Raw genomic sequence first — 25,350 nt, forward strand, 5'->3', positions numbered from 1 at the left:
CATCACCAGCAGAAAAGGAGGTGAGAACAGACAGGAGAAGCAAGCGTTTGAAAACATTGAGGAGAGACACTGAGGGAGGCTCAACATCAGCTTCTCCGTGCTCGTGCTCGTCAACCAGGTCAGATGTGCCGTGTGGCTGTGAGCCACCAGAGCCTCAGGCTCACCCATCTCCTGGCCAGACCCCGCGCTCCTCCTTGTGGGCTGGGCTCTCCCGCCTCATGCTCCTGTCTTTGGGTGGTGTTTCTCTTAAGAAGCTTGCCCTTCTCAGAAGGAGCGAGGATGCCACTCCTGACACCGCGGGACAGCGAGGCTGGGAGGGCCTCTGGCCTGGTGGCGCCGGTAGGTGAGGGCTCAGTGCCTGGCGCTGTTCTTTGCCTTTTCTGGAGGAGGGCGTGCAGCTTTGTGACTGCGTGCCCTGCTGTTATTACATGTTGCTGGAAAAGCTGTTTGGGATCACGGAGGCTTGTTTAAAGCGCTGTGGTTTGGTGAGAAGGGCTTGAGCTTTTTGGGTAAGTGCTTAAGTGGAAGCATCTGGGCTTGGCTGTGCCAAAGGAGGCTGGTGGTGGAGCAGGGACATGTGATGCCACTTGGGCTGGGTCTTAAATGGAAGGGCCAGAGAGCAAAAAGAATCCTCCCAGCGGGTTCGGTAGAGCTGGGCTCCAGCACAAATGTTTTTAGGGATCTCTTGGAACTCACCCAACAGGGAGTGGCTGGAAATGCCCAGTGCATACAACTCACTAACCTGGTATAGCGGGAAAAAGACGCTAAGCAAGAAATATTGCATTAGTCCCCTGCCGCCACCCAGCACTGCCAGCCTGCGCTGAGGCTTAGGGCCCTTTCCACAATTGTGAAGGATCTCAGCCCCCACCAGCTTCAGCTTAACTGACTGATGCTGTAAAGCTTTAAACAAACATTTGCTATTAGGAGTTACTGATACCGTGATTAGATAGGCACCAGTTAAACATGCTTATTCACCTTCAGTGACATGCCTTTATTTTCTCCTCTTCAGCTTTTCTTAGGCTACTTAAGCTATTTATTGACAATAGAAATGAAAGCTCCACCTCTTCACTTTCGCTGGACTCAGATACTCACTGAAGGCATTCGCAACTCCGATAGCAGCTTTCTCAGCAGCCGAGTCCCTCTGTCCTGCTTTGACTCCTCTTTGCTGTCTTGCTGTGTCTGGCCCCTCTGGCCTGAGGGAAGGTAATGCCTGTGGCCCGGGACAATTATAACTGCTGTGGCTGTGAACTCCCATCCGGTCTTGAATTCCTACAATCCCACTGTGTGTGTATTTTCACTAGAATTTTATAAATAGGTAAAGTGAGGCTCAGTGGTGTGGAGGAACTTGTCAGGGGCACAGCTCATGAAGGTGAGAACTCGGATCCAAGCGCAGGTGTGACTGCAGAGCCCACACTCCACGCGCTACCCACCGGTCCTTAACTTCCCCTCCGGCTCCAGGCATCCCTTCGCTGCCTGGCGATAGGCAGCTGGGAAGTGCTGTGAAAGCCCCGGGGAGCCTTCATTAGGTTTGGGAGGTAGACCTATCCCCGCAGCAGTGTGGAGGGTGAGCGGTGTGTGTGGGAGTGAGGCTGGAGGCTTCCGGTTAGGAAGCCAACAAGGTAATTCTGATGGATGACAGCAGCAGGGCAGGCGAGGATGAGGGGACAGATCTGAGGGGGGTGAGGAAGGACACTTTACTGGACCTGGTGACCAACTGGATGTGTGTGAGAAAAGGTGAGACCGAGGGATGACTCCCGGGTTTCTGGCCCGGTGACCGTGTGGCATCCCTGAGGTGGGATGGGGAGTATTTGGGGGATCCCCAGTGTGGGGCTATGGAGAGGGAGGAGGGTGTCAGGTGTGGGAGGGGGAGGGGGAGGACATGGAGGGCACCTGCTGCCACCTCCCTCAGCCCCCACTATCTCCCTGGTTTTAGTTTCCCACTGACGGTGAATCAGTTTATTTTATCAATAAATCTGTAAACATTTCTCCAGTGCTTACAGAACGGGGATCCCACAGGGACCCAGACACAGGGCAGGGTTCCCGGGGAGATGGCTGTGCACAGCTGCTCTCATCCCTTTCCTGCAGGTGAAAGAGATGATGGGACGATCCCATTTAGGTGGGCAGGATTGAGCACGGTTTCCTGGAAGAGTTGGCTTGACGGGAAGATAGGAGCTTAGCAGGGACAGCTGCTGACATGGGCATAAAAGCAGGAAAGCCCTGAGTAAGACCAGAGCAGGTCTTCTCTCCAAACTCACGCCAGTGGTGAGCTCATCTGCTCCCATGGCCTCACCTGTCCCTGCATTACCTCACCCTCGATGACTGCAACAGCCTCCTGACTGCTGGCCCTGCCTCCAAGCAGCCCTCTCCATTCACTCTACACTAAAGGTTCGCCTATCTCAGTGGTCCCCAAACTCTGGTGTGAATCAGAATCACCTGGAGAGCCGGTCAAACACAGAGGCCCTACCTCGTGTTAGTAGAGGAGGGCCTGACCTTCACAGCTGACCTCGCCATTCAGGGGGTTCTGATGTGACCAAAGTTGAAGGGATGGAATACAAACACAGCCCTACACCCAGCACCCTTCCTCCTTTGAAAGTCTCAGGGGCTCATCACCAGCCACAGGGTGAAATTCATGGCCTTTAATCATGTGACTCAACCTACTTGGTTGAAACTTTAACTTCCAGTACACACACCCCTGGGCAGACCTCTGCCCCAACTCGACCACACGCCTTATCACTAGTGGACTGAGCCTCGTTGACTGGCTCAACTGTGAAGGTCAGGCCTCCTCTGCTTACACGAGGTAGGGCCTCTGTGTTTGACCAGCTCTCCAGGCGATTCTGTTTCACACCAGAGTTTGGGGACCACTGAGATAGGCGAACCTTTAGTGTAGAGTGAATGAAGAGGGCTGCTTGGAGGCAGGGCCAGCAGTCAGGAGGCTGTTGCAGTCATCGAGGGTGAGGTAATGCAGGGACAGGTGAGGCCGTGGGAGCAGATGAGCTCACCACTGGCGTGAGTTTGGAGAGAAGACCTGCTCTGGTCTTACTCAGCAGCATTTGGCGCACCTGACTGCAGCCTCCGTCCTGAAACCCTTCGTTGGCTTCTGGGCTCCGCTCTCACTTTCCCTGCCTGTTTGTTCCTCCTCAGTCTCCTTTGTTGGTTCCTCTTCTCCCTGATGGCTGCATCGGAGTGTTGCAGAGAGTCCTGGGGCCTCCTGTATTTTTGTCCTCACCACTTCTTGAGTCACTTCGTGCAATTGCTTTAAATACCATCTTGATGCAGACAACTCCCAAATTGCTATCTCCAGCCCAGACTTCTCTCTAAACACCAGACTCCTATTTCCAAATGGCTATTCAGCGTGTCTTTCTGTGTGTCCGTAGGCATTGTAAACTGAACATTTCCAAAAACAGTTTTCTGACTTTGCCCCCTGATAGCCCACATTGTTGCTCCAGCAGGTCTCCCCATTCAGGGGCTTCAGGCAAAAACCTTGTAGGCACACTCAACTTCTCTCTCTCATGCCTATGTCCAATCTGTCAGTAAATCTTACTGGCTTTGCCCTCAACATATACCAGGAATTATTAAACATCTACCATGATCACTGCTGTCCATGCTACCTTCAAGTCTTGCCTGGTTTTCGTGTGTTTACCGCTGCGCCCCCTGCAGTCTATTTTCCAAACAGCAGCCAGAGTAATCCTTTTAGATGGTAAGTCAGACCATGTCACCCCTGTGCTCAAAACCCTACAGATGGGTTTCCTTCAGGACAGTGGAAGAATGGGAGGAAGAAGGGTGTGCATCCTCAGGCACATTGCCTAATCTGTTTTCTCATCTGCAACAGGAGAAGAGTAATTCCTAACTGGTGTGTGGGGATTAAGTGAGATAATGTTGGATAAACCCGTAGCAAGTAGCTAAGTTACCTACCCAACATGTGGTACTACAGAGAAGACAGAAGCCACACTGATGGAATACTGGCACACTACACACATTATCTCTTTTAATCTTTTTGGTTATTTTAATTTTCATCACTACCGTTAATATATAGCTACACAATTTAAAGAGTCAAGCTATTGTATGGGATTTGTTAAAACAGCCATCTCCCTGACTACCCACCCCATTGTTCTTCCTCAGATGTAACTACTTAAAATTCTTTTGGTATTTTTATCTGTACCTCTAAAAAAAAAATGTTCTGTTTTCTTTTTCATTATCTAGTGACTTACGAGTCCCACGCTAGACGATGGGGCTTCAGTCCTGTCCTCTCTCCCACAAGCACTTTCTTATCCCCTTGTCCTGCCAGTGCTGTTTGGCGAGATCAGTGTGTGGTGTTTCATTGTTAGGATGGTGGTTACTTTTACCTTTTGGTTTCTGTGGAGTTCTTTTGTCATTTGCTTGGTTTTGGTTTTTCTATTTTCTTATTGCATTAAATTCAATTATATAAATCTCTTGATGAAAATGTTCAGGTGCATCATGTGTTCTGTCCATTTCATATTACTGAAGAAATCTCTCCCAGAGCTTCTGGACTGGCTGTCCTTGAAGGCTTGCTGCATAGCTGTCACCTTGGCATCTCCCTAATGCCTCCTATCACTTTCTCTGTGTCCTTGTGCATTTGGTTTTCAAAATAAATTCCTCTGTTATTTTAGTGTGACATTAAATCAGATGTTTAGGTTCAATTTGCTTTATTTACCTGAGGTTGACCTTGTTTACTTTTGCCCAGAACGATGAGATTGATAACTCGTCTAAAGATCCGCAGCTGTTGATGCAGCAGAGCCCAGGTTTTAACTTAAGTCAGTCTGGCTATAAAATGTATGTTCTTTTTTCTTTGTGCTTTAAAAAGAAAGTTGTTATTGGTGAATATGGGATATAATTGAGAATCTAGGCACTTCCATCAACTTCCTTCATCTGTCTTCCTCCTTTTTATTTTTTGATGCTGCTAATGGCTTCTTGCTCTGCTATACCAAAGAGGTAAGTTTCTTACATCCCATTAAGAGGCTGTCTCTCAGGCTTAGGGGTAGCAAAAGGTATTTCTTAAAATAACCAGTTAAGAGCAGCTGTAGTTTATGGGAGGCCTGTAAATTATGGGGAAAAGACTGGTTTCTTATGATGTGGTGATACTCCTTTATTTTCTGTTGGTCATTTGGGGCTGGGAGAGGTAGGAAATGAGTCCAAGTTCTGCGGTGGTGGTGGGGCCCTTGGCTGAGGGCTGCTTCCCAGGCCTTGCCTTCTGCGTGGGGACGCTGGCCCCTGGCTGGAGGCAGCTGCTGTGGAATCAGGCCCCAGCTCTGGCTTAGCTATTTCCAAGGCTCAGGAGATCCTGGTGGAGCAGGGGTAGCAGGGACTCCAAGATCTGTTTCCGGTTCCTTCCTCTATTCGGGGCTGTGTGAGCCTGCTCCAGAAGGCAGTTGCAACCCTAGCCACTTTTATTGAGAGAAAAGTAGTTAAGAAAATGGATTGGAAGGTTGCAGTTCAGTGTGAATGGGATAAGTTAAAGTTTACATGCCCCAGATTTATCTGAATCTGTAGTTCCTGCCTACTTCTGATTTTCTTTTGCTGAACATGAAAGCAGTTAATATTGTATCTAAATCACTGTTTGCCTCGGAACATACTGGATGATAGATGGCCTGTTGTGGCTCACTTTCTTAAATTTCAGAAAATATACAGATCTTGCTCATTAATCAACTTTTTTTGTTTTGTTTTTTTGTTAAAAAGTTAGGGTCTTGCTCTGTCACCAGCCTGGAGTGCAGTGGCACAATCATAGCTCACTGTAACCTTGAATTTATGGGCTCAAGTGATCCTCCCACCTCAACCTCCCAAGTAGCTGGGACTATAGGCGCACACCACCACGCCCATCTAATTTTTTTCTATTTTTTGTAGAGACGGGGGTCTCACTCTTGTTCAGGCTGGTTCTTGAACTCCTGGCCTCAAATGATCCTCCTGCCTTGGCCTCCCAAAGTGCTGGGATTACAGGCATGAGCCACTGTGCCTGGCTCCTAATCAACTTTGAGGTGCCAAACTGGGCTTTGTGTGATGTAGTTCATGTGACTATAGCATCTGTCATCATGCATTGTCATTCTAAAACATGGCTGTTCCTTCCTCATTGGCTGTTTTCACAGCTAAGGGTGGGGGGCATTTTCCCCCTGTCTGGTAGCAAAGAGAAGGGTAAAGTCCTGTGTTAGCAGCAGCCCCAGGCTCAGACACTATCACAGATGGGAAGATGGCAGCATTTGCAGAGGCCTGTGAGTGAAGGGAAGGATTAATAATGAAAGGACCACACATTTTCTTTTCATAAACAACATGCCCTGCCTTATCTTTGTGGCCAGGGGTGAGCCAATTTCTTGGTATCAGAAGTCTGCCTGCTTCAGGGTCAAATGCAGAGCTATGTTAAGTGTCCAGAGAGAAGGAAAGGTATTTTGTCCAATATAACCACTGCCACTGCCTTGAGCATGTTAAGAGCACTGTCCTCCTCTGTGCTTGCTCCTTCCTTTCCTGGGCAGGTTGGGTGCTCCCCGTTAGACTCCCCAAGGTACACTCTTTGCTCCTATTGTCCACACTGGGTCAGGTCCTTGGGTGGCTACAGTAGCTTCCCTCTCATTGGTGGGAAAGTGATTTAAGTTCCACTGCCCACCATCTGCTTAGATGTCACCCTGATTTTCACCTGTCCTTTTGGATTATGACCTGGACTCTAGCCCTCCTTCCTAGCCTCTTTGGATTATTGCCTCTTCCTGATGCTATCCGGCTTTTGCGCCTTAATCTCTCTCCAGGAGGCCTCATGACATGTTCCTTTTGGAGCTTCGCACACTTCAGCCCTGTGTCCCTGATGAACTCAGGCTCCTAAGGGAGATACTGTGTCCCTGTGGCAGGAACAGATGTGGAAGACACCGAATACACTGCATGTGTCAGGTGGCACGTTTGCCTCTGAGCCCTGTGATACCGTGATATACAGTAGCGCCCCCTTATCTGCAGCTTTGCTTGCCTCAGTTCCAGTTACCCAAGGTACAGAATAAGATACTTTGTGATACATCACATTCACATGCTTTTATTACAGTATATTTTATAATTGTTCACTTTATTATTAGTTATTATTAATCTCTTACATGCCTAATTTACAAATTAAACTTCATCATATGTATAGGAAAAAACATAATATTGTATATACAGGTTTGGTACTATCTGTAGTTTCAGGCATCCACTGGGGGTCTTGGAATGTATCCCCCAAGGATAAGGGGAAACTTCTATAATATAATACATACATATTTGGTCTCTTTCTGAGTTTCTAGCACAGAGCTCCTAAAACCCTTGGATGGGGTGAGAGGAGCTACTTTTGTTATTCATAATAAGCTCCTTTCAACTTTACCTGAGTTTACACTAATGAGGTGATTCTGGAGGATGTGCTGGTTGCCAGAGGAACCAACCATGCTATTAGAGGGTTAGAACTTTCAGCCTCACTTTCAACCTTCTGCCCTACCTCTGCGGGAGGGAAGGGACGGCCCCGAAGATTGAGTTCAATCACTGATGATTGAATGACCAATGATTTAATCAATCATGCCTATGTAATGGGGCCTCCATAAGAAACCCTAAATGAAGGAGTCTGGAGAACTTCCTGGCTAGTGAACACATGGAAATGCTGGGAGGGTGGCGCCCCTGGAGAGAGCAGGAAAGCACCATGCACCCCTTCCACCCAGTACCTCACCTGGAGCCTCTTCCACTTGGCTGTTTCTGAGTTGTCAGAATCCCATCAGCTACCAGGATTCTTATGAAAGTGCATGGTATGATGATGGAATTAAAGGGTGTTGTGGTCTTGTGTGCATAATGTGGAACTCTCTGTAATTTTTCCTTTGTTCTGTATTTGAACTGTCAGTAAGAGGAGGAGGAGACTAAGCAGGCCAAGGAGTCGTGGCCTCTGATGCAAGTCATGTGTTGTGAATAGGATACACCTTTGACTCATGTTTCATCTCAGACCGGCTCCCACGGGTCCACCCAGCTTGCTGTTTGCCAAGTACAAACTCATCACTGGGCAGAGGGCCCGTGGGTCTTCCTTCATGGTCCTTCTGTTGCAGGGGGCCATAGCCTGAGTCCTTTGGGCTTGTTGCTCTCTAACTGCCCTCTCCCCTTTCACCCAGGGACTAGGGCCCCAAATGGGGCCAATCATGGCTCATCAGAGGGCCCAGTATGCTGACATATGAAACCTTTCTTTTAAAAATCTCTATCATGTTTGTATCTGAGGCTACTTGATTTGTTGTGCATTGGTATCCAGACCTCTGGAGTAGTAGGTGTGATTCTCAAGCTCCTCTCATTAATTGCCCTTGTCTTGCTTATGTGAATTCTTGAAGGTTTTGACTCATCTTGACCAGCTGGATGTTCCTGTATGATCTCGTCAACCATTTTGGTCTTTGCCAACTACATCCTGCCCTTACATGCTTCCTGCCTTTCTTGTACCACCCCCTCTGCCTGGAATAGCATTCTCCTCCTTATCTTCTGAGAAAGCTCCTACTCGTCCTTCAAGACCCAGGGAAACTGCACACCTACCTCTATTAGCACACTTCACACTGTGTCATAATTATTTGTTCATACATCTGTCTTCTCACACTAGACCATGTGGTCCATGGGGACAGAGACTGGGCCTGATTTATTAGTATCCACCCTGCTCCCCCAGACCCAGCACAATGCTGGCTGCATGGATCCATCTATTTATTCACAAGCATTTATTCATAAACTTCCTTGTGCCAGGTACTCTGCTAGGCCCTGGGAACATAGTGGGGTGAAGCAGGGTCCCCTGCTTCCATGGAGAAAGCTGGTCAGATGGTAAGGAAACAAAAGCACGGACCAAGATACATTGGAATTGCTATGCTTTGAAGGGGCTGCTTTGGTTTGGAGGAGGTGTGGGGAAGGCCTCTCTGAGAAGATGCTTTGGAGCTGAGACCAGAAGGATGAGAATAAATCAGCTATACAGAGAGCTGGGGAGCGAGCTCAGGGCAGTGGGATGGCAGGTGTAAACCTGCAGAGGAGGAAACGGTCTTGGAGTGTTTGGGGAGCAGAGAGTGTAGACCAAGGTGGCTAAAACATGAGGAACCACAAGGAAAGAGAGGTGAGGTTTCCCTGATCCTGCAGCACGTCTTCCACAGGCCACAGTAGGGAGTTTGGAATTTTACCCGAAGAGCAGTGGGAAGTTTTTAGAGGGAATTATTTCAAAATTTGAATATCCCTCATGTTGAACAGATGAGAATCTGCTGATTATTCCTACCCTCCTTTTTCCTGCTACCCCTTCTTTTAGTCTTACCCAAGCTGGCTTTCCTTGAGACCCCAAGGTTTCCATACCATGTTTGCTCTGTGGCTGTCAGAGCTGTTGTTCTTAGCTCAGAGCAGCTTTGTTCCTTGTTGTAGCCTTGTCTGGTTCCTGCCATGGGTTTGAGGTGCCAGTGAGGTTCCCCGACCCCCTCCATGAGCTCCCCTCCTCATTCTCTCCAAGCTAACTGTGCAGTGGTTCTCGGCCCCAAGGCTGAGTGTCTGCTTGGCCTTTGCAGCTGTGAGTCACTACCTTCTCCCCTCTCCACATGCATGGTTGCTTGCCTTCTTCCTTCTTCAAATAAACCAGCCTCTTGAGCTTATCTGAGTTCTCCCTTCTTGGAGACAGAGGGGTCTCACTTTGTCACCTAGGCTGGAGTGCAGTGGCTTGATCATAGCTCACTGCAGCCTCAAACTCCCGGGCCCAAGAGATCCTCCTACCTTGGCCTTCCAAAGTGCTGAGATTACAAGTGTGAGCCACTGCATCTGGCCCTATTTTTGTTTAACGTCTCATCGGAGCTGTTCAGGCAAAAATATGTCCTGAGGTTATCTCCTCACTTAACAAAACCAAAAAGCAAAAATAGCTAACATATATTGAACACTTTCTAGGGCAAGGGAATGCACTTAGTGCTTTCTATGAAATTTTAATTACCCCTTAATCATGACATCAATCCTATGAGTTAGATGCTGTTATCCCCATTTTACAGATGAGGACACTGAAGCTCAGAAGTACGTGGCAGAGCTGGGTCTTAACTTAGGCTGACTCTAGAGCTGTGGATTTAACTGCTTACTGCCAATCCCGTCCAGTGTGGCTCTTTGTGCTCCTGAAATCCTTATCCACGCCACGTCCAAAGCCACTCCTCTGTGGTGCCTATTTTCCTCTCTTCACTGCAAAGGTCCCTCTTCATAGGGGAAATGAGCAGAGACCCTCAGAACTGTCTATTTCCTGGCCTGTGCCATGCCTGGGTGTGGGAGCCATGCCCTTTCCCCACAGCACTTATGCCCTTTAGGCACACGCGTAGGTTTTGCTGAATGAGCAAACAAACGACTCCTCCAATTTACAGACATGAGCTAAGTCTCTTCTTAGGATTACAAGTGCTCTTGTAGGTCCCTCCCTGCTACTCAGGGAGGGAGTAGGAAGGAAGAAAAATGAGAAGAGACTGCAGGAAGAGAGTTTAAGATAAAGACTTTTCTAGGAGACAGAGTTGTCCAGAGATGGAAGCAGTTGCTCAGAGATTGGGGTGTGGTGTAGGGAGTTGGTAGCTCCCTTTGGCTGTAGATAGGACCCTTAGAGGGGAGATTCAGCTTTAGGGAAGTGGCTAGACTATGTATCCTTGGAGATGTTCTTCCGCCCTGAGAGGATGGGATTCTGAACCTTGAATGGTGCTGGGTAGAGTGGATCTAAGATGGTCTGTTACGGTGCTCCTGGGCCAGTGCTCTCTCCACATCGTTGTGCCTGAGAAGACCTTCCTAGGCAGGGCACACAGGCCCTTTTGGAGGAATGGAAGTGGCAGTTGAGGCCTCTCAGCCTGGATCACACTATCCAAAGAAAGCATTGCAGGTGTGGGGCAAATGCAGACATGACAGTGAAATGTCTGCTGTGACCGACCCAGTGCCGCGTATGCCCTGACAGAGTCCCCGCCTGGGACTGTCGTGGCGAGGTGTAACGATTGCTGTCTTGCTGCTGCAGGTGACTCCGGAGAGCCCTGGTAGCTTTTCATTACAGTAGTGAACAGGATCATGTACTATAGATTCGTGGGAAAAGAGCACTCATGCCAGGAGGGAGAGGGCCCGAAGATGCAGAAACTATGTGGGGGCTCCTAGGATTCTTAGGAAAGTGCTTTGTGTGATGATGAAATTAAAGGGTTTTGCAGTCTTGTGTGCCTAATGTGGGGCTCTCTAATTTCTTTTGTGTTCTGTATTTGGATTTTCAGTAAGAGCAGCAGACTGAGCAGGCCAAAGAGTCATGGCTTCTGATGCTAGTCATGCGCTGGAAGCTGCCCTGGAGCAAATGGACGGGATCATTGCAGGTATGCTCCGGGAATCCCAACAACCGATGCCTCTCCTTCCATGTTTCAGAAACTCTTTTCTCTCATTTTACTCTTTATTATTATTTTTTCTTCTTTGCATAGAGAGAAGCCTCTTGTTATATATATTTTTAAATAATGCTATTGTGCACGTCATCTCTATTTTAAAGTACAAACCTGTAGAACTCTCTGATGTCTGGTGTGATGCTTTAGGTCTCTGTGGAGATAGTGTGGATGTACCACATGCATGGACATAGCTCTGTCTCAGTTTGGACCCTGGCTGCGAGGCAACTTGGGTGCAATGAGATTGGTTCTATTGCAGATTTTTCAGAGCACATTATAACTTATTACAGTTGAGCTGAAACTCAAAATCTAGCAGACTTTACCATCTAACATAGGTGTCAGCTCACTTCCTCAGCTGGTCTGAGTGTTTTGGAGATGAAAGGCAGTTTTGTATTGATTCATCTAATGATTAGAATGTTCTTAATGTCATACTGTTTTTATCCACCTTGATTGTTTGGTTTTAAGGTTCACATTAGCCAGCAGGGGACTTTCTCTTGAAAAGATTCAACAAAACTGTGTAGTTAATTGGAAAGAACTGCCAGTGGGTATTCTGGCTGATTAATTTGATGGGAGTGCCCAGAAACCTATATGGTGTTGAAACCTTTCCAAAAGGTCCCAGCTCTTCTTTCTTCTGTCCTCACTGATGTAGTTCAGTGGCCTTATTTGTGGACCGTGTGTGCTTCTTCAGGACTTTTCTCCTCATTGTGTGAGCTGTGGCTGAAGGGGACAGGGAAGGAATGTATTGGGCTGAGTGTGGCTAGACCCCAGAAGTACGCAGGGTACCTAACTCTGCCCCTTTTTGGGCATTTGCTTTTCCTTCCAATTGCAGAGATACTCTGATTCACAGAGGGTTCTGGGTGCTTGAGCCTGAGATAGGAAAGGTTGTCTGTGTCTCGTAGCTTCTTCAGGTTATTGGTGGCACTGTAACATGTTCTTGCTATCATCTATCAGGGTCTTAATTTCCCAGTGAGCAAAAGGCCCTTGAGAGGCCATGACTAATGTCCCACTTTTCAGAGGCTTCATAGATTGAGATATCTTATTCTAAATAGGGTTTCTGATGCCTTATTGAGAAGAAACAGTCAAGAGAGCAGATTTCCTAGCAATCTTTTTAAAGAGCCTGATCTGGAAGCTCCCAGGGGCTCACATGCATTGAGATAAGAGCCACAGAATCACACTGTCAGAATAGCTGAGGTGGTCAGCACTTCGGACCACCAGCCAACGAGCCAGGAGGAGAATCTGGTCGACCCCTGGCTGAACTCTTGTGAGGGATGAATGAAAATACTATCTTTTCTCTGTCATATTGCCTTTGTTCTTTTGTGAAAGATCAGTTAATTAATTTGAGTCTATCTCTTTCTTTCCTTTTTTTTTTTTGTTTTTGAGACAGGGTCTTTCTCTGTCACCCAGGCTAGAGTGCAATGGCATAGCTCACTGCAGCCTCAAACTCCTGGGCTCAAGCAATCCTCCTGTCTCAGCCTCCCAAGTAGCTGGGACTATAGGCACATGACACCATGCCTGGCTAGTTTTTCTATTTTCTTGTAGAGATGGAGTCTTGCTCTTGCTCAGGCTGGTCTTGAATTCCTGGCCTCAAGCAATCCTGCCTCAACCTCCCAGAGTGCTAGGATTATAGGCATGAACCACTGCACACGTCTGGCCTATGTGGGTCTATTTCTGAGCTCTTTATTTCGTTCCATTGATCTGTTTGTCTGTTCTTTTGCCAATACCACACTGTGTTGATTAATGCATCTTTATAGTAAGTCTTGAAGTTGGGTAGTGTCAGTCCTCCACCTTTGTTCTTCTTCAACTTTGTGTTGGCTAGCTTGGGTCTTTTGCCTCTCCATATAAATTTTAGAATTGGTTTATCGATATTCACAAAATAACTTGCTGGGATTTTGATTGGGATTGGATTGAATCTATAGATGATATTGGGAAGAACTGATGTCTTGACAATATTGAATCCTTGAGGGGTGAATGAGACACCTTCTAAAGAAGGCAGCCTTGTGTGGGCTTAGTGCCTCTTCCTGCCTCCTAATTTCTCTCCACAGGAATTCATAAAATGATGGAGCCTTTGACAAAATTCCTTCTGCCTCTGAGAGAAGATTATGTGGCTGATCCTCAAGGCCTTGCCTTGGCCCAGGATATGCAGTTGAGAATCTGGGATAGGTGTGGAGGGAAGGGCCCTAAGTGTTGGTTGTGTGGACCCCAGGAGACCTATTTTCCAAACCTTTCAGCACAAAGTGTCCTTCCTTCCATTTCCTTAGCCCTCTATCCTGGAAGGTTTACATCTAGAAGGGCTCCCAGGGCTACTGTCTGGAATAGGTGTGAGAGTTTTGTAGAAAGTCTAAGATATTCCAAGGCATTCTTTGTAGATTGGTCCTTTGCAGATCGGTAGGGAGGAATACCTGTAGCCAGACTACTTGGTTCAAATCCTAGCTTGACAAGTACTTGCATGATTTGTGTTTCAATTTCCTCATATTTATCATGGGAATAATAATAGTACCCACCTTAGAGAGTTGCCTATGTTAACACACGTGAGGTGCTTAGAACAGTGCCTGGCATGTAGTAAGCCCTATAAAATGTTAGCTCTTGGTAAATTGAGGGACAAAAAAAATCTTTTATCATGTTGAGTCTTTTCTAGGAACACAGTGGAGTTCTCATTTTGGAAGCCCTTATTTCTCCCATTTGAGTTTTGTGGTTCTCATTGTATAAGGCTTTCACATTCATCGCTAGACTTTCCCAGGGTCTACAAGATTGGCACATAGTCTTCTGATTGGTCTCTGCTTCTGTTCTTGCCCCCTTATAGATGGTTTTCCATGGAACCACAGAGTAAGCCTTAAAATTTAAATTAAATCACATCACTCCTCTCTCCAAAACTTTTCAGTGGCTTTCTGTCTCAGGATGGAATCTGAAGTCCTCACCATGGCCAGCAATGTCATAATGTGATTTGGCTTTTGCTGAATCTGTTTCACATTTCCCCTGGCTATGTCACTTTAGCCATGTCTGCTGGCTGTCACAGGGCCTTTCTGCTTGCTGTCCCTTCTGGAATGTTCTCCTCTAGATCCAGATTTATGCTGAAATGTTACCATGTCAGAAGGTGTTCCCTGTCCTTATCTAGCATAGCATTTCCACGTCACTCTCTCTCTTCATATCTTGTTTATACTTCTTTGTAACACTTATCACCAGCAGACCTATTATATTCACATTTATCTCTTTGTTTATTGTCTGCCTCCTGTACTAGAAGTAAGTTCCATGAGGACAGAGGCTCTGCCGATGTACCTCTAGTGCCTTGATTGGTCTGTGGCACGTAATAAATGTTTAATAAATATTTGTCACATGTATATTCTATTTACTTTTGTGAACGGATCTCCTTTTCATTGGTTAAGAGGCAGTTATTAGTTTCTGTATATAGCCTGTATGTGGCTACACTTCATTTGTTATTTTCTCTATTTGTGCCTTTGTTTGGCTGAGTCTTTTGGAATAACAAATCACTAATTTTTTTTTTTTTGAAGACTCAGTAGTTGGCATGTCCTATGAGCCATCTCTTAAGTAGTAATTGGCTCACGCAGACATTTGACACGAAATATTTGACAGATAATTCAACATTGAAGTTATTAGTAACTGGAGGGCATGTATTCTATGCTATTCCTTATGAAAAGAATGGTAATTATTGAATGTCTTTGTTCAGGACACTTTTTCTCAAGATTATTAATACCATCCCTATTTTCAAGGTGGCTGAGCCAAACCGGGCCAAAGAGGTTAGGAACTTTTGTGGTTATTAATGAGGACTACAGAGTTAGCCTGTAGGGGTTTGAATCCCAGTTCAGCCACTGTGTACTGGCTGTGGGGTCTTTGCACAAATTGCTTAATTCTTCTGAGTGTCAATTTCCTTATAGATAAAATAATGGTAATTATATTACGTATCTCATATTACTGTGTGGATTGAATTAATGCAGATAAGGTACTTAGAGTAGTGCTTGGCACTTAGTAAGTGCTCAACTGGTGTAAGTTATTTGTTTTATTGATTTTAGTATTATTAACATTATTATTTTTACCACCCGAGGTCATAGCACTGGTAAACGGCTAATCTAAGATATGCGTCCAAGGGCATCGGAGTCTTCTCTAAGCTCCTTTCATTCCTGGGTTGGTTTTATGGTGCAGTGTTGGGAAGTCTATAGGAGAAAAGAGTTAACTGAGAAGAGGGTACGGTTCTGCTCTTGCTCACAATCCCTTAGCCAGAGTGGCTTTGTTCTCGTCTCTTATACATTGTTCCTTCTAAGCAAGGGTTCCTTTGCTTAAGGGTGGCACAACTAAAAGAAGGCTTGAAAACTGTAGCACCACATCATGATACCACAGATCCCGCAGAAATGACATTTTTTGTGTGAACATTTAAATCTTCCTCTATAGTCTTATTAATTTGAGATTGAATGATGTCAAGTAGTGCCACCACTGCTACCAAAAGACAAATGTTTTTGGATCTGTTAGAGTACTCAAACAAGTGCCCAAAGCCTGTATTATCTCACTATTTGAAAACATAATTACCACTTATTTCAATGGAAGACATTTTTATAAGCTTCCTATGCTCCCCAAATAGTAGCCTGTTATACAAAAACAACACAGATTCCTACTAACATGGATGCAGTTCTTTCAGTAATGATTATTGATAATCATACCACTGCATAACAGGGAATTTCCCTTTGTTAATTACACTGTAGTATGATAGGTTACCATTTATTTTCCAGAACTCTTTCTAAAGAGAGTGCACTATGGGCATGTGATATCAGTGTTTATGTAATTAAGCCTTTAATGCAAAAAAACAGTGTCCGCCTCCTCCATCTTTGAAAACAATACAGACAATGCAGATGATCATCATTCCTGTAAACCAGGAGTACTCTAAGAGGACATCCTAATGCACAGGTGGCAAATACAGAGCCACTGGTGTGATGACCCTCATCTCAAGGTGGTCAGCAGCTTGGGAGGTGTGAGAGAGATTAATAGAAATTGATTCTTGTAAATGCAAACGGAAGTACCTTGTAAGCAGAAGTAGGACTATTAAATGAAACTACTTGTAAAGTTGAATTCTTGAAATCTGACTAGGTGTGCCCCAGGTGTGACTGTACTTAACTGAGGCCCTAGAATTTTATATGAGAAAGTTGGGAAGAGGTACCTGTTAGAGACTCTAGGCCCTGTGCCAATAATGATTTGTTTCTAATACAAAAGACCATTGTTATAGTTTCCAGTAGGATGTTAACCTTTGATCTAGTCTTCCTGCTGATTGGCCTCTGTGATTCTGCCTGTGAATAACACTATAATTGAATTAAACTCTTGACAGTTGAAATTGAGCTATATATTGCTTGATTACATCTCTCTGGATGGCCCAGAACAACTTCCATAAATGCTAACTTTGCACAGGGCTTCATTTGTGGCCTAACAGATTCACTGGCTGCTCTGTCAAGCCACTTCTGGCACAGGACCAGAGAGCCACGTGGTGAGGACACAGAGGGCCTCTTATTCCCCTTTGCTGTGCAGGAGGTTACTCATGCAGTTATCTACAAGCTGTACTCATTGACGAGGAATAGTTAAACGGAGCCTGTTTTATGACAGTTAAAGAAGAGGTTGCCCTGTCTGCTGGGCCTTTCTGCCAACTCTGATTAGTGTCTGGGTTTGTAAAAAGACAAAAAAAAAAAAAAAAAAAGATTGTGTAGGGGCAGAGAAAGTTCTGATCAAGACTGAGTTTCTTCACCTTGGCCCATGAGTGATGTCAGCTGAGGTGTTAAAGGCTGATGATGAGTCTGTGCTTTGAACAGTTCTTAACTGATCCTGTCCAGTTCTCTGAGGTATATCGGTGTATAGTATCATCAGTAACAGAGTAGCAGAACCTAAATGTTCCTGTTCCCAAAGCAGATATGACTTTATTCACAAGGGAGTCCCAGTGGAGGTTTAGAGGTGTCTGAGGGGCTGAGCTGTCAAAGACTGCCCCTGTGTAAAGAGGTAGAATGCCCACTGTGGCATCGCTGGTCTGCAGCCATCGTTCTGTTTTTCCCTTGTGGGTAGATCCCACCTCCTGCTCCTTGGTGCAAAGAATGTGCCTCATTTTCTATTCTCTGAAACAGAGTTTGGATAAGGATGGTGTTATTTGTTCCTTAAATACTTTCTGTATTGGTAGGTATAGGAACAGACCTGCAGAATCACATAGACTTGCTGTTTTCTTGTTGGAGAATTTTCTTTTTTTATTAATAATAGTTGCGAACAGTCAGGTTTTAATTTCTTCTTAATTGAGTCTTGGCAAATTATATTTTTCTAAAAATCTGTGCATTTTACTGAGGTTGTCAACTTTTTTAGCTTTAAATTTGGCCATTTTGTATTATCTAAAATTTGTTAGATTAGAATTATGCACTTCTTGAATGTTTGGTAGAATTAACTTGTGAAGGCATTTGGCCTGGTATTTTCTCTGTGGAAAAATTTTTAAGCTATGATTCAATTTCCTTAGAGGACTATTCACATGACTTTTTGTTTGTTATTTTATTCAGTGGTTTGTTTTTGTGGCTGTTTTTAGCAGTTTGATCAAAGTATCTACTCCAATGTATGGAATTCTGGGTTTTATCTTTTGAAACACTTTATGCTTGTCATTCAGAGTCATAGTTTTCTGTATGTTTCTCATAAGTCTCTTTTGGTAGCATCAAAGAACTGGATTTCTTTATTTCATTCAAATTTTTGAGTTTAAACAGGTGAGTTTAATGCATTTATAATTATAATTACTGGTATACAGGTGTGTGTACTTATTTCTCCATTTTTGTGTTATTTTTTCTGTTTAACTTTTGTTTGTTTTTGCCTTGCCAGATTCTGTTGCATTGATCATCAATTTGTTGTTTTTAAATCTCTGTTAGGAAGTTAAGTATCTATTTCTATTCTTTTAATGCCCATCCTTATATTTTTTAACATGCATCCTTAAAATGAAAGCTAAAGGTAAATATGTCTTTAAAGAATTATATTTCTGTCTTCCTCTGTAATACTTGACTCTTAGAATGCTTTACTTCCCATCACTGCCCATTCTTCCACCTTATTTTTATTTAGTATTCTAGTATTAATTTATATCCCCCAAATTGTTTTTTATTGACAATATTAATTTTGTGTAACCAAGAATTTTAACTTTTCTAATCAGAGTTGATTCTTTCATCACACTTTTTTTTTTGTTTTGTTTTGTTTTTGCTTGGTGTAGTTTCTTCTTTTAAAATTATTTTGGTAATAGTCTTGTCAGTAATAAATTGCACTAGTCATCTGAAAAATTTTCTTAAGTGTTCTTAATCTTGAATGATAGTTTATCTTGTATAGGCTTGTAGGTTGGTAGCTATTCATAGGTATTATTTTTGGGACTTATTGCCCATAAGAAGTCTGTTGACAGTCTATCTGTTTTCTATCTCTAGTGGCTTTTAAATTTCCTCTTTATCTTTCATGTTCTACAGTTTACTGTGTTGTTTCTAGGGTGGATTTGTTTTGATGTATCCCAGGAACTCAGTGTGTGTCTTTAAGAGGACTCAAGGTTTTCCGTTCTGAAAGCTTCATAGCCGTTTTCTTTTTCACTGTTGCCTTGGCTTCATCCTCTCTATTTTCTGGAATTCCTGAAGAATTGTGTTGGACCTTGTCATTCTGTCTTTCTTGTCTCTTAACTCCTCTTTCATGTTTTCTACTTGCATCTCACTATGCAGCATTGTGGGTGAGTTCTTCAGGTCCATCTTCCTCTTGTCTTCTATTTAATCTGTCCACTTAATTTTTAGTTTTATTGCCTGTATTCTTTATTTTGGTTTGTATTTGGTTCTTTTAAAAATTTCCCATTCTTTTTTCTTTCTTTTCTTTCATTAAAGTTTCTATTTCTTCCCTTTCCCTTTTAATTATGTAAAACATATCATATATGCCCAAATATATTCCCGAATAGACAAATATTTACTAATGTTAATGTATTGATTTAGTTATATGTATAAGCACTTATGTAAAATAGTATATTAATTTATGAATTTCTTAACTGGCACATTTTACAAAATAATTTTATTCAAGCTTTTTACATTTATCTCTGTTTCTACCATAAGAGCTACTTTTTTGAGTAATCATGGCATTCTAGAGCAGTTGGGAATGTTGATAAAATGCAGATTCGTATTCATAGGTTTGAGTTCTGTATGTCTAACCAGCTCTCAGGTATTGCTAACAATTATGTGGACCCCACCTTTTTTTTTTTTTTTTTTTTTTTTTGAGACAGAGTCTCACTTTGTTGCCCAGGCTAGAGTGAGTGCCATGGCGTCAGCCTAGCTCACAGCAACCTCAAACTCCTGGGCTTAAGCGATCCTACTGCCTCAGCCTCCCAAGTAGCTGGGACTGCAGGCATGCGCCACCATGCCTGGCTAATTTTTTCTCTATATATTTTTAGTTGTCCAGATAATTTATTTCTATTTTTAGTAGAGACGGGATCTTGCTCAGGCTGGTCTCAAACTCCTCACCTCGAGCAATCTACCCGCCTCGGCCTCCCAGAGGGCTAGAATTACAGGTGTGAGCCACCGTGCCTGGCCTGGACCCCACTTTTTAAGTGGCAAGGTTTTAGAGCACATCTTCCTCACTTGTAAGTTGTTTTAAATACAGTATTTTAAAAATCCACATATGATGCTGTCAACAGATGTTTCATCCCATATCAAAGAACCTCATTTACATGATAAAAGATCATTCTTCAAAAGATTATATTTCTTAATTGTACAACATATATACTTTGTATAAATGAAAGATAGACTAAGCTATACTGCAATAAGGAACAGTCTTGAAATGTCAGTAGTTTGAAACACAATGGTTTATTACTTGCACACACTACAAGTTCCCCCCAGATCTGTGGAGGGCTCTGGTCCTTGTCATCTTCACTCTCGAACCATGGGCTTAATCAGTCTCCATTCTTGCCAGTGGCCAGGGTAGGTGGGAGAGATACAGGGAATTGTGTACTGGCTCTTAGGCTTTTTCCTAGAGTGACACATGTCATTTCTCATATTTATTGGCCAAAGGAAGTCATGTGACCGTGAGTGACTTCAAGGGGCAGAACTGTAAGCCTACTGTGAGCTCAAGTGGAGAACCAAAATATTTCTGAATAACCCTAATGACTACCACTTACATACTAATGTGCTTTTGAAAGTGATCTTTAAAAGACTTTCAATAAAATCCTATAGTATTGGCCTTTTATGTGGTCTTACCCTCAAAAATAATTACTAAACCTGTATTAAATTTTGGTTTTGAGCCTTTAAATATTCTCAGGTGACCTCTACACTCACCAAACACTAGCATTGATTGAGGTAATCTGCTAGTGCAGTGGTTTCAATTTAGGCTTCATTTTAGAATCACCTGGGAAACTTTTATTACCTCAGGTCACACCTCAGACCAATTAAATTGGCATAACTGGAGGTGGGACCCAGGCATCTGTAATTTGTAAAATTCCCCAGGTGATTTCAATGTGCATCCAAAGTTGGAAACCTTTGTGCTAATCTATCTTCGCTAAGCAATGCTTTGTTGTTCAAAATTAAATTATTAGGATGTCCCCCAAGATAAACTTATTATCTGTTTTGTATTGTTCTGTTAATCCCAGGTATTAGGACACACATTTTCTTTGTTGGTGCATCTGGTTGTTCTATTTTGATTTGTCTCCTCCTGTGCTTGTAATTTTTTAATAGAAGCTAATCCTCTGCAGGGAATGTGTGTGGAGCATGGAGTTGAGCCTTCTGGGAGATTTTGGCCTTGGTAATGCTGGGCTTTCACGTTGCACCATCCTGGACTATTTTGTGTGCATGTGTGTTGACTTCTGGTTTGGGATTTTAGTAGTAAATACATAGTAGAAATTTGGCACTGCACCTGTGGTATGCAGAGATCTGTAGGTTTGATTTTTCACAGTGGGTATGTGTGTGTATATGTGGTTTTATAAACACACAGGGGGCTCCATAGCATGCTGCAGGCTTCTCTGCCATTGGGTGAATTTTCTCAGACCCTCTTCATGAGGCAGGCAATACTTAGGGGTGCTGCCTTTCTACAGGGGTCCCACTTTCAGCTTACAGCTTTCACTGAGGGGTATTAAAACCCCAAGCCCAACCCCCATGTCTTTCCTATATCTGGATCTTTGCCCCTGGGCTACTCTAGAGTGAACCTGAACTTATGTCACTGTTGAGTTTGCTCTTTGTTTCTGGCACCCAAGGTTTTCATTTTCTTTCAAGCTTGGCTCCACATTAAGAAAAAAAAAAAGGTGTTATCTTTTTCAGCTTTTCTACGTGTGTAAAGGGGACTCCTGGTAGCTGGGTCTGTCCTATTTCCAGAAGTTTCCTCCTTAAGCAGTGCATGGTTTTATCGCATGGCCTGCTCTGAGATTTTCTGAAATGATTGTTCAGTGAAAATACTACCAGGTTCCACCGCGTCCCCCCCCCCCCCCCAGTTTCACTTCTGCAATTACTGAGAGAAGGAAAGCTAATCAACAGCACAAAGAGGAGAGCTGTCTGTGTTTAAGCACTTATTTCCTGCCCGGAGAAGAGCCTGAATTCTCCCATATTGTCTAGGGTCCTATCCTATTCGGACTTTCAAAGTGCAAGAGAACCTAGAGCATGCAAACTAAATGTCACACTTGAATCTTTTGCTTTCATTCAACAAATTTAAAGTTTAAAAAAAATGATTATAAAAGTAATGAAAATTAATTATTGCCAACATTTGTGTCTTTTTTTTTTTTTTTTTGAGACAATCCTCTCTCTGTCACTCAGACTGGAGTGCAGTGGCATGATCATTGCTCACAGCAGCCTCAAACTCCTGGGCTCAAGCCATCCTCCTATTTTAGCTGCCTGAGTAGCTGGGACTATAGGCACGTGCCACCACACCTGTCTAATTTTTAAAATTTTTTTGTAGAGGTGGGGTCTTGCTATGTTGCCCAGGCTGTTCTCAAACTCCTGGTCTCAAGTGATCCTCTCACCTCAGCCTCCCAGTGTGCTAGGATTACAGGCATGAGCCATCACACCTGGCTTGTGTATTCTCTATATGTATATTTGTTTGTTATACATATGTATATATTTTTAATTCTAACTTTTTTTACTGAATAGCCTAAAACAAGTATTTCCCCATGTTACTGAGTCTTTGGACAATTGTTTTTTTATGTAGCTATATGAATCATATTCTTTGAATGTCCCAGAAGTTATTTAAGATTCACCTATTTGGAGGTATTTTCCCCCTACTTTTTCACAATGAAGACACTGCTGAGATCATACTTTATATATTACTCTTTGGCTACATGTCTGATTATATTTCCTTAGGTTAAATTTATAGAACTGGAATTGCTAGGTTAGAAGGTAGGAATATTTTTACTATATCTTGCCAAATTACTTTTCAGAAAGGTTGGACTGGTCTTTCTGTCTGTTAACCCCACATGAGGATACCCTTATTAATAGCATGAGCTTGCTAACATTGAATATCAGTGCATTTTTATCTTCAATAATTTCACAGGTGAAAAACTGAATATGATTTTTAAATGTTCTATTTAGTAGTAAAACATTTTATTTCCATATATATTTTTTTTTTTTACTTTTTTGTTGTTGTTGTTGTTCCAGAATTACCCACATAAAAATCTTATGCCTATTTTGTCTGTGAGAAGTGGATTGGGACATGTTTCTTATTGATATATCAGGTCTCTTTTTATATGAAAGATATGCTGATCTTTTGTTATAATCGTTACAAATAGGTTTTTCAGGCTATAATTTGTCTTTCAATTTTTATTTTGTTTTTAGTGTTCCAGAAGTTAATTTCCTGTAGTCATTTATTGTCCTTATGTCTTTCTCAATTGCTCATGTGCCTATAAAAATCTTCCTCTGACCTAATTTTGATCTATCTTCTCTTTTTATGTTTTTATAGCTTAATTTTTTACATGTAATCCTTATCTATCTTAATTTTATTTTTGTGTATGGTATAAAATAGAGATCTTATTTTTTTCTGTAACAGTAATTCCAGCAACACATTTTTGTAGTCCATAGGCAAGTTCCCCTTGATTGTGTTTCTCAGAATGTTCTTATTTGTATTGGTTATCATGATTCTTCATATACTCATACATTATTGCCTTCTTCCTTTCCTCACCGAGCATTTATTAGCTATTGATTTTGATAAAATTTTTATTTTACTATGTAATAAATTACCCCAAAATATAGCATCTTAAAATAATAAACATCTATTATCTCTCTGTTTCTGTGGACCAGGAATTCGGGAATGGTTTAGCTAGGTGATTCTGGCTCAAGGTCTTCCATGAGGTTACAGTTGAGGTACCAGCTGGAGCTGCAGTCATCTGAAGGCTTGACTGGGGCTAGAGGATCTGGTTCTGGACAGCTCACTCGTACGGCTGTTGGTAGGAGGGCTCAGTTCCTTGATGGCTGTTGACAGGAGCCATAGTTCCTCACCATATGGACTTTTCCATAGGGAGAATTGAGTGTCCTTATTACATGGCAGCTGGCTTCCCCCAGAGCAAGTGATCTAAGAGACAGAATAAAGCAGGAGGAGTGAATGTTTTTTTATGACCTCGCCTTGGAAATGGCATTCCATCACTTCTGCCATATTGTGCTGGTCCCACAGAGCAACCCTGAGATAATGTGGAAGGGGACTACCTGTGCTGTATGAATTATGAAGAGGCAGGGGTCACTGAGGGCCTCTTGGAGGCTGGTTACCACACTTTTCTTTTAAGAAAAGAAATTTAGAGTCACTATTTCTCCCTTTGTATAGATGCCTTCCTATTCAATATCATTTTGTCATTTAGCCCAAGGGTAGCATTTGGAAGTTTCTTTTTCCCTTAGTTTTCTGTCCTATGAACCATACCTGATTCTTAGATTTAAAACCCAGTGAAGTTTTTTCATCTGAGGCTTTGCTGTCACTGTCATTACAACTAGCTCGAGGACAAATTTTCATTCATATGCTTATATATTGTTATCTTTTTACTTTCCTCATCTAGCATTTATTGGCTATTGATTTTTTTTAATACAAAACTTTCAGTGGAAGGATATTGATTTTGATGAGGTAATAAAAGAAATATAAATTGCAAAGAAGTAAAAATTAGAGTTTTTATGTGTATACACATATATGCCTGTAAAAAAATTGGCACAAATACACACGTGCTCCTGTACATGTACACACACACTCTCTTTGAATAGCAGGGAAGAATCTCAAGCCTTAGGGGAGGGAGAGTCCCAGAGAAAGAAAGAAACTTACCCAAGGCCACACAGTGCTATATAGTTAATGAAAATCTTTCCCCCCCTACCAAGCCTGACTCACTGATTTGTAAAATATAGAAAATGACACTGGATGGCTACGTGTTTGGAGTTAGAGTGTGTCTAGAAGGGAGAGGGAGTTCTCAGCAAGGTTTGGAGGCTGGAGGTCTCACTGTACTTTTGTGCCTTCGCTTCCCTGCACTTTGGCTGTGGCTCTTCCCAGTCAACTCCAACTTGGACTGGTAGGAGCCAGAAAGTGCTGAGCACACATCAGAGTGTGGGTAATTAGGCAGTTTCCTGGCTCCCAAGAGCCACTGACTTGTTTGTGGATTGAGATCCATGATTCCCTCCATCATGCATTTTCAGAAGGCAAACTGGCAATCAAGTAGTAATTGTTTCCTTCTGTGCTTCTGTGTGGATTTCTCATTCCCAAGACTGCCTGGCAAGGAGGGAGTTGGCTCTGAGAAGAGTAAAGGGACCTGGAATTAGACATCAGGCCTGCAGTGTGATGCATGTGGCAGCCCTACAGCTCCCATTTTCCAGTAGAGTCCTGATTTCAAATATTTTATCCTAGTGGCCTTATAAATAATCCAGGTGCCCTAGAAATTCCACCATCAAAAGTTTATTTTCTGAAGTGTTTCTTACTGCTGAAAAAGACACAGAAATCCTTTGTTAGACTGTGTCACTCCAGTTTTGATTTGAAAAATATATCACTGTACTTATGGAAAGACTTTTTTTTTGTTGTAGTTGTTAAATGATGG

General features: G+C 43.1%; 1 protein-coding gene across 3 annotated transcripts in view; it reads left to right on the top strand.

Moving 5' to 3' along the window:
• Window positions 1-25,350, top strand: part of PPFIBP2 (PPFIA binding protein 2) — a 134,717-nt gene that overhangs the window by 21,169 nt on the left and 88,198 nt on the right. For all 3 annotated transcript variants that reach the window (XM_045557425.1, XM_045557414.1, XM_045557415.1), the window contains exon 2: window positions 11,202-11,297. In XM_045557425.1, the coding sequence (XP_045413381.1) occupies window positions 11,234-11,297 (64 nt within the window). In that variant the 5' untranslated portion in view covers window positions 11,202-11,233. The remainder of the gene's footprint in view (window positions 1-11,201; window positions 11,298-25,350) is intronic.

Source organism: Lemur catta, chromosome 7 (assembly GCF_020740605.2).
Source record: "Lemur catta isolate mLemCat1 chromosome 7, mLemCat1.pri, whole genome shotgun sequence".
NCBI classification, from domain to species: domain Eukaryota; kingdom Metazoa; phylum Chordata; class Mammalia; order Primates; family Lemuridae; genus Lemur; species Lemur catta.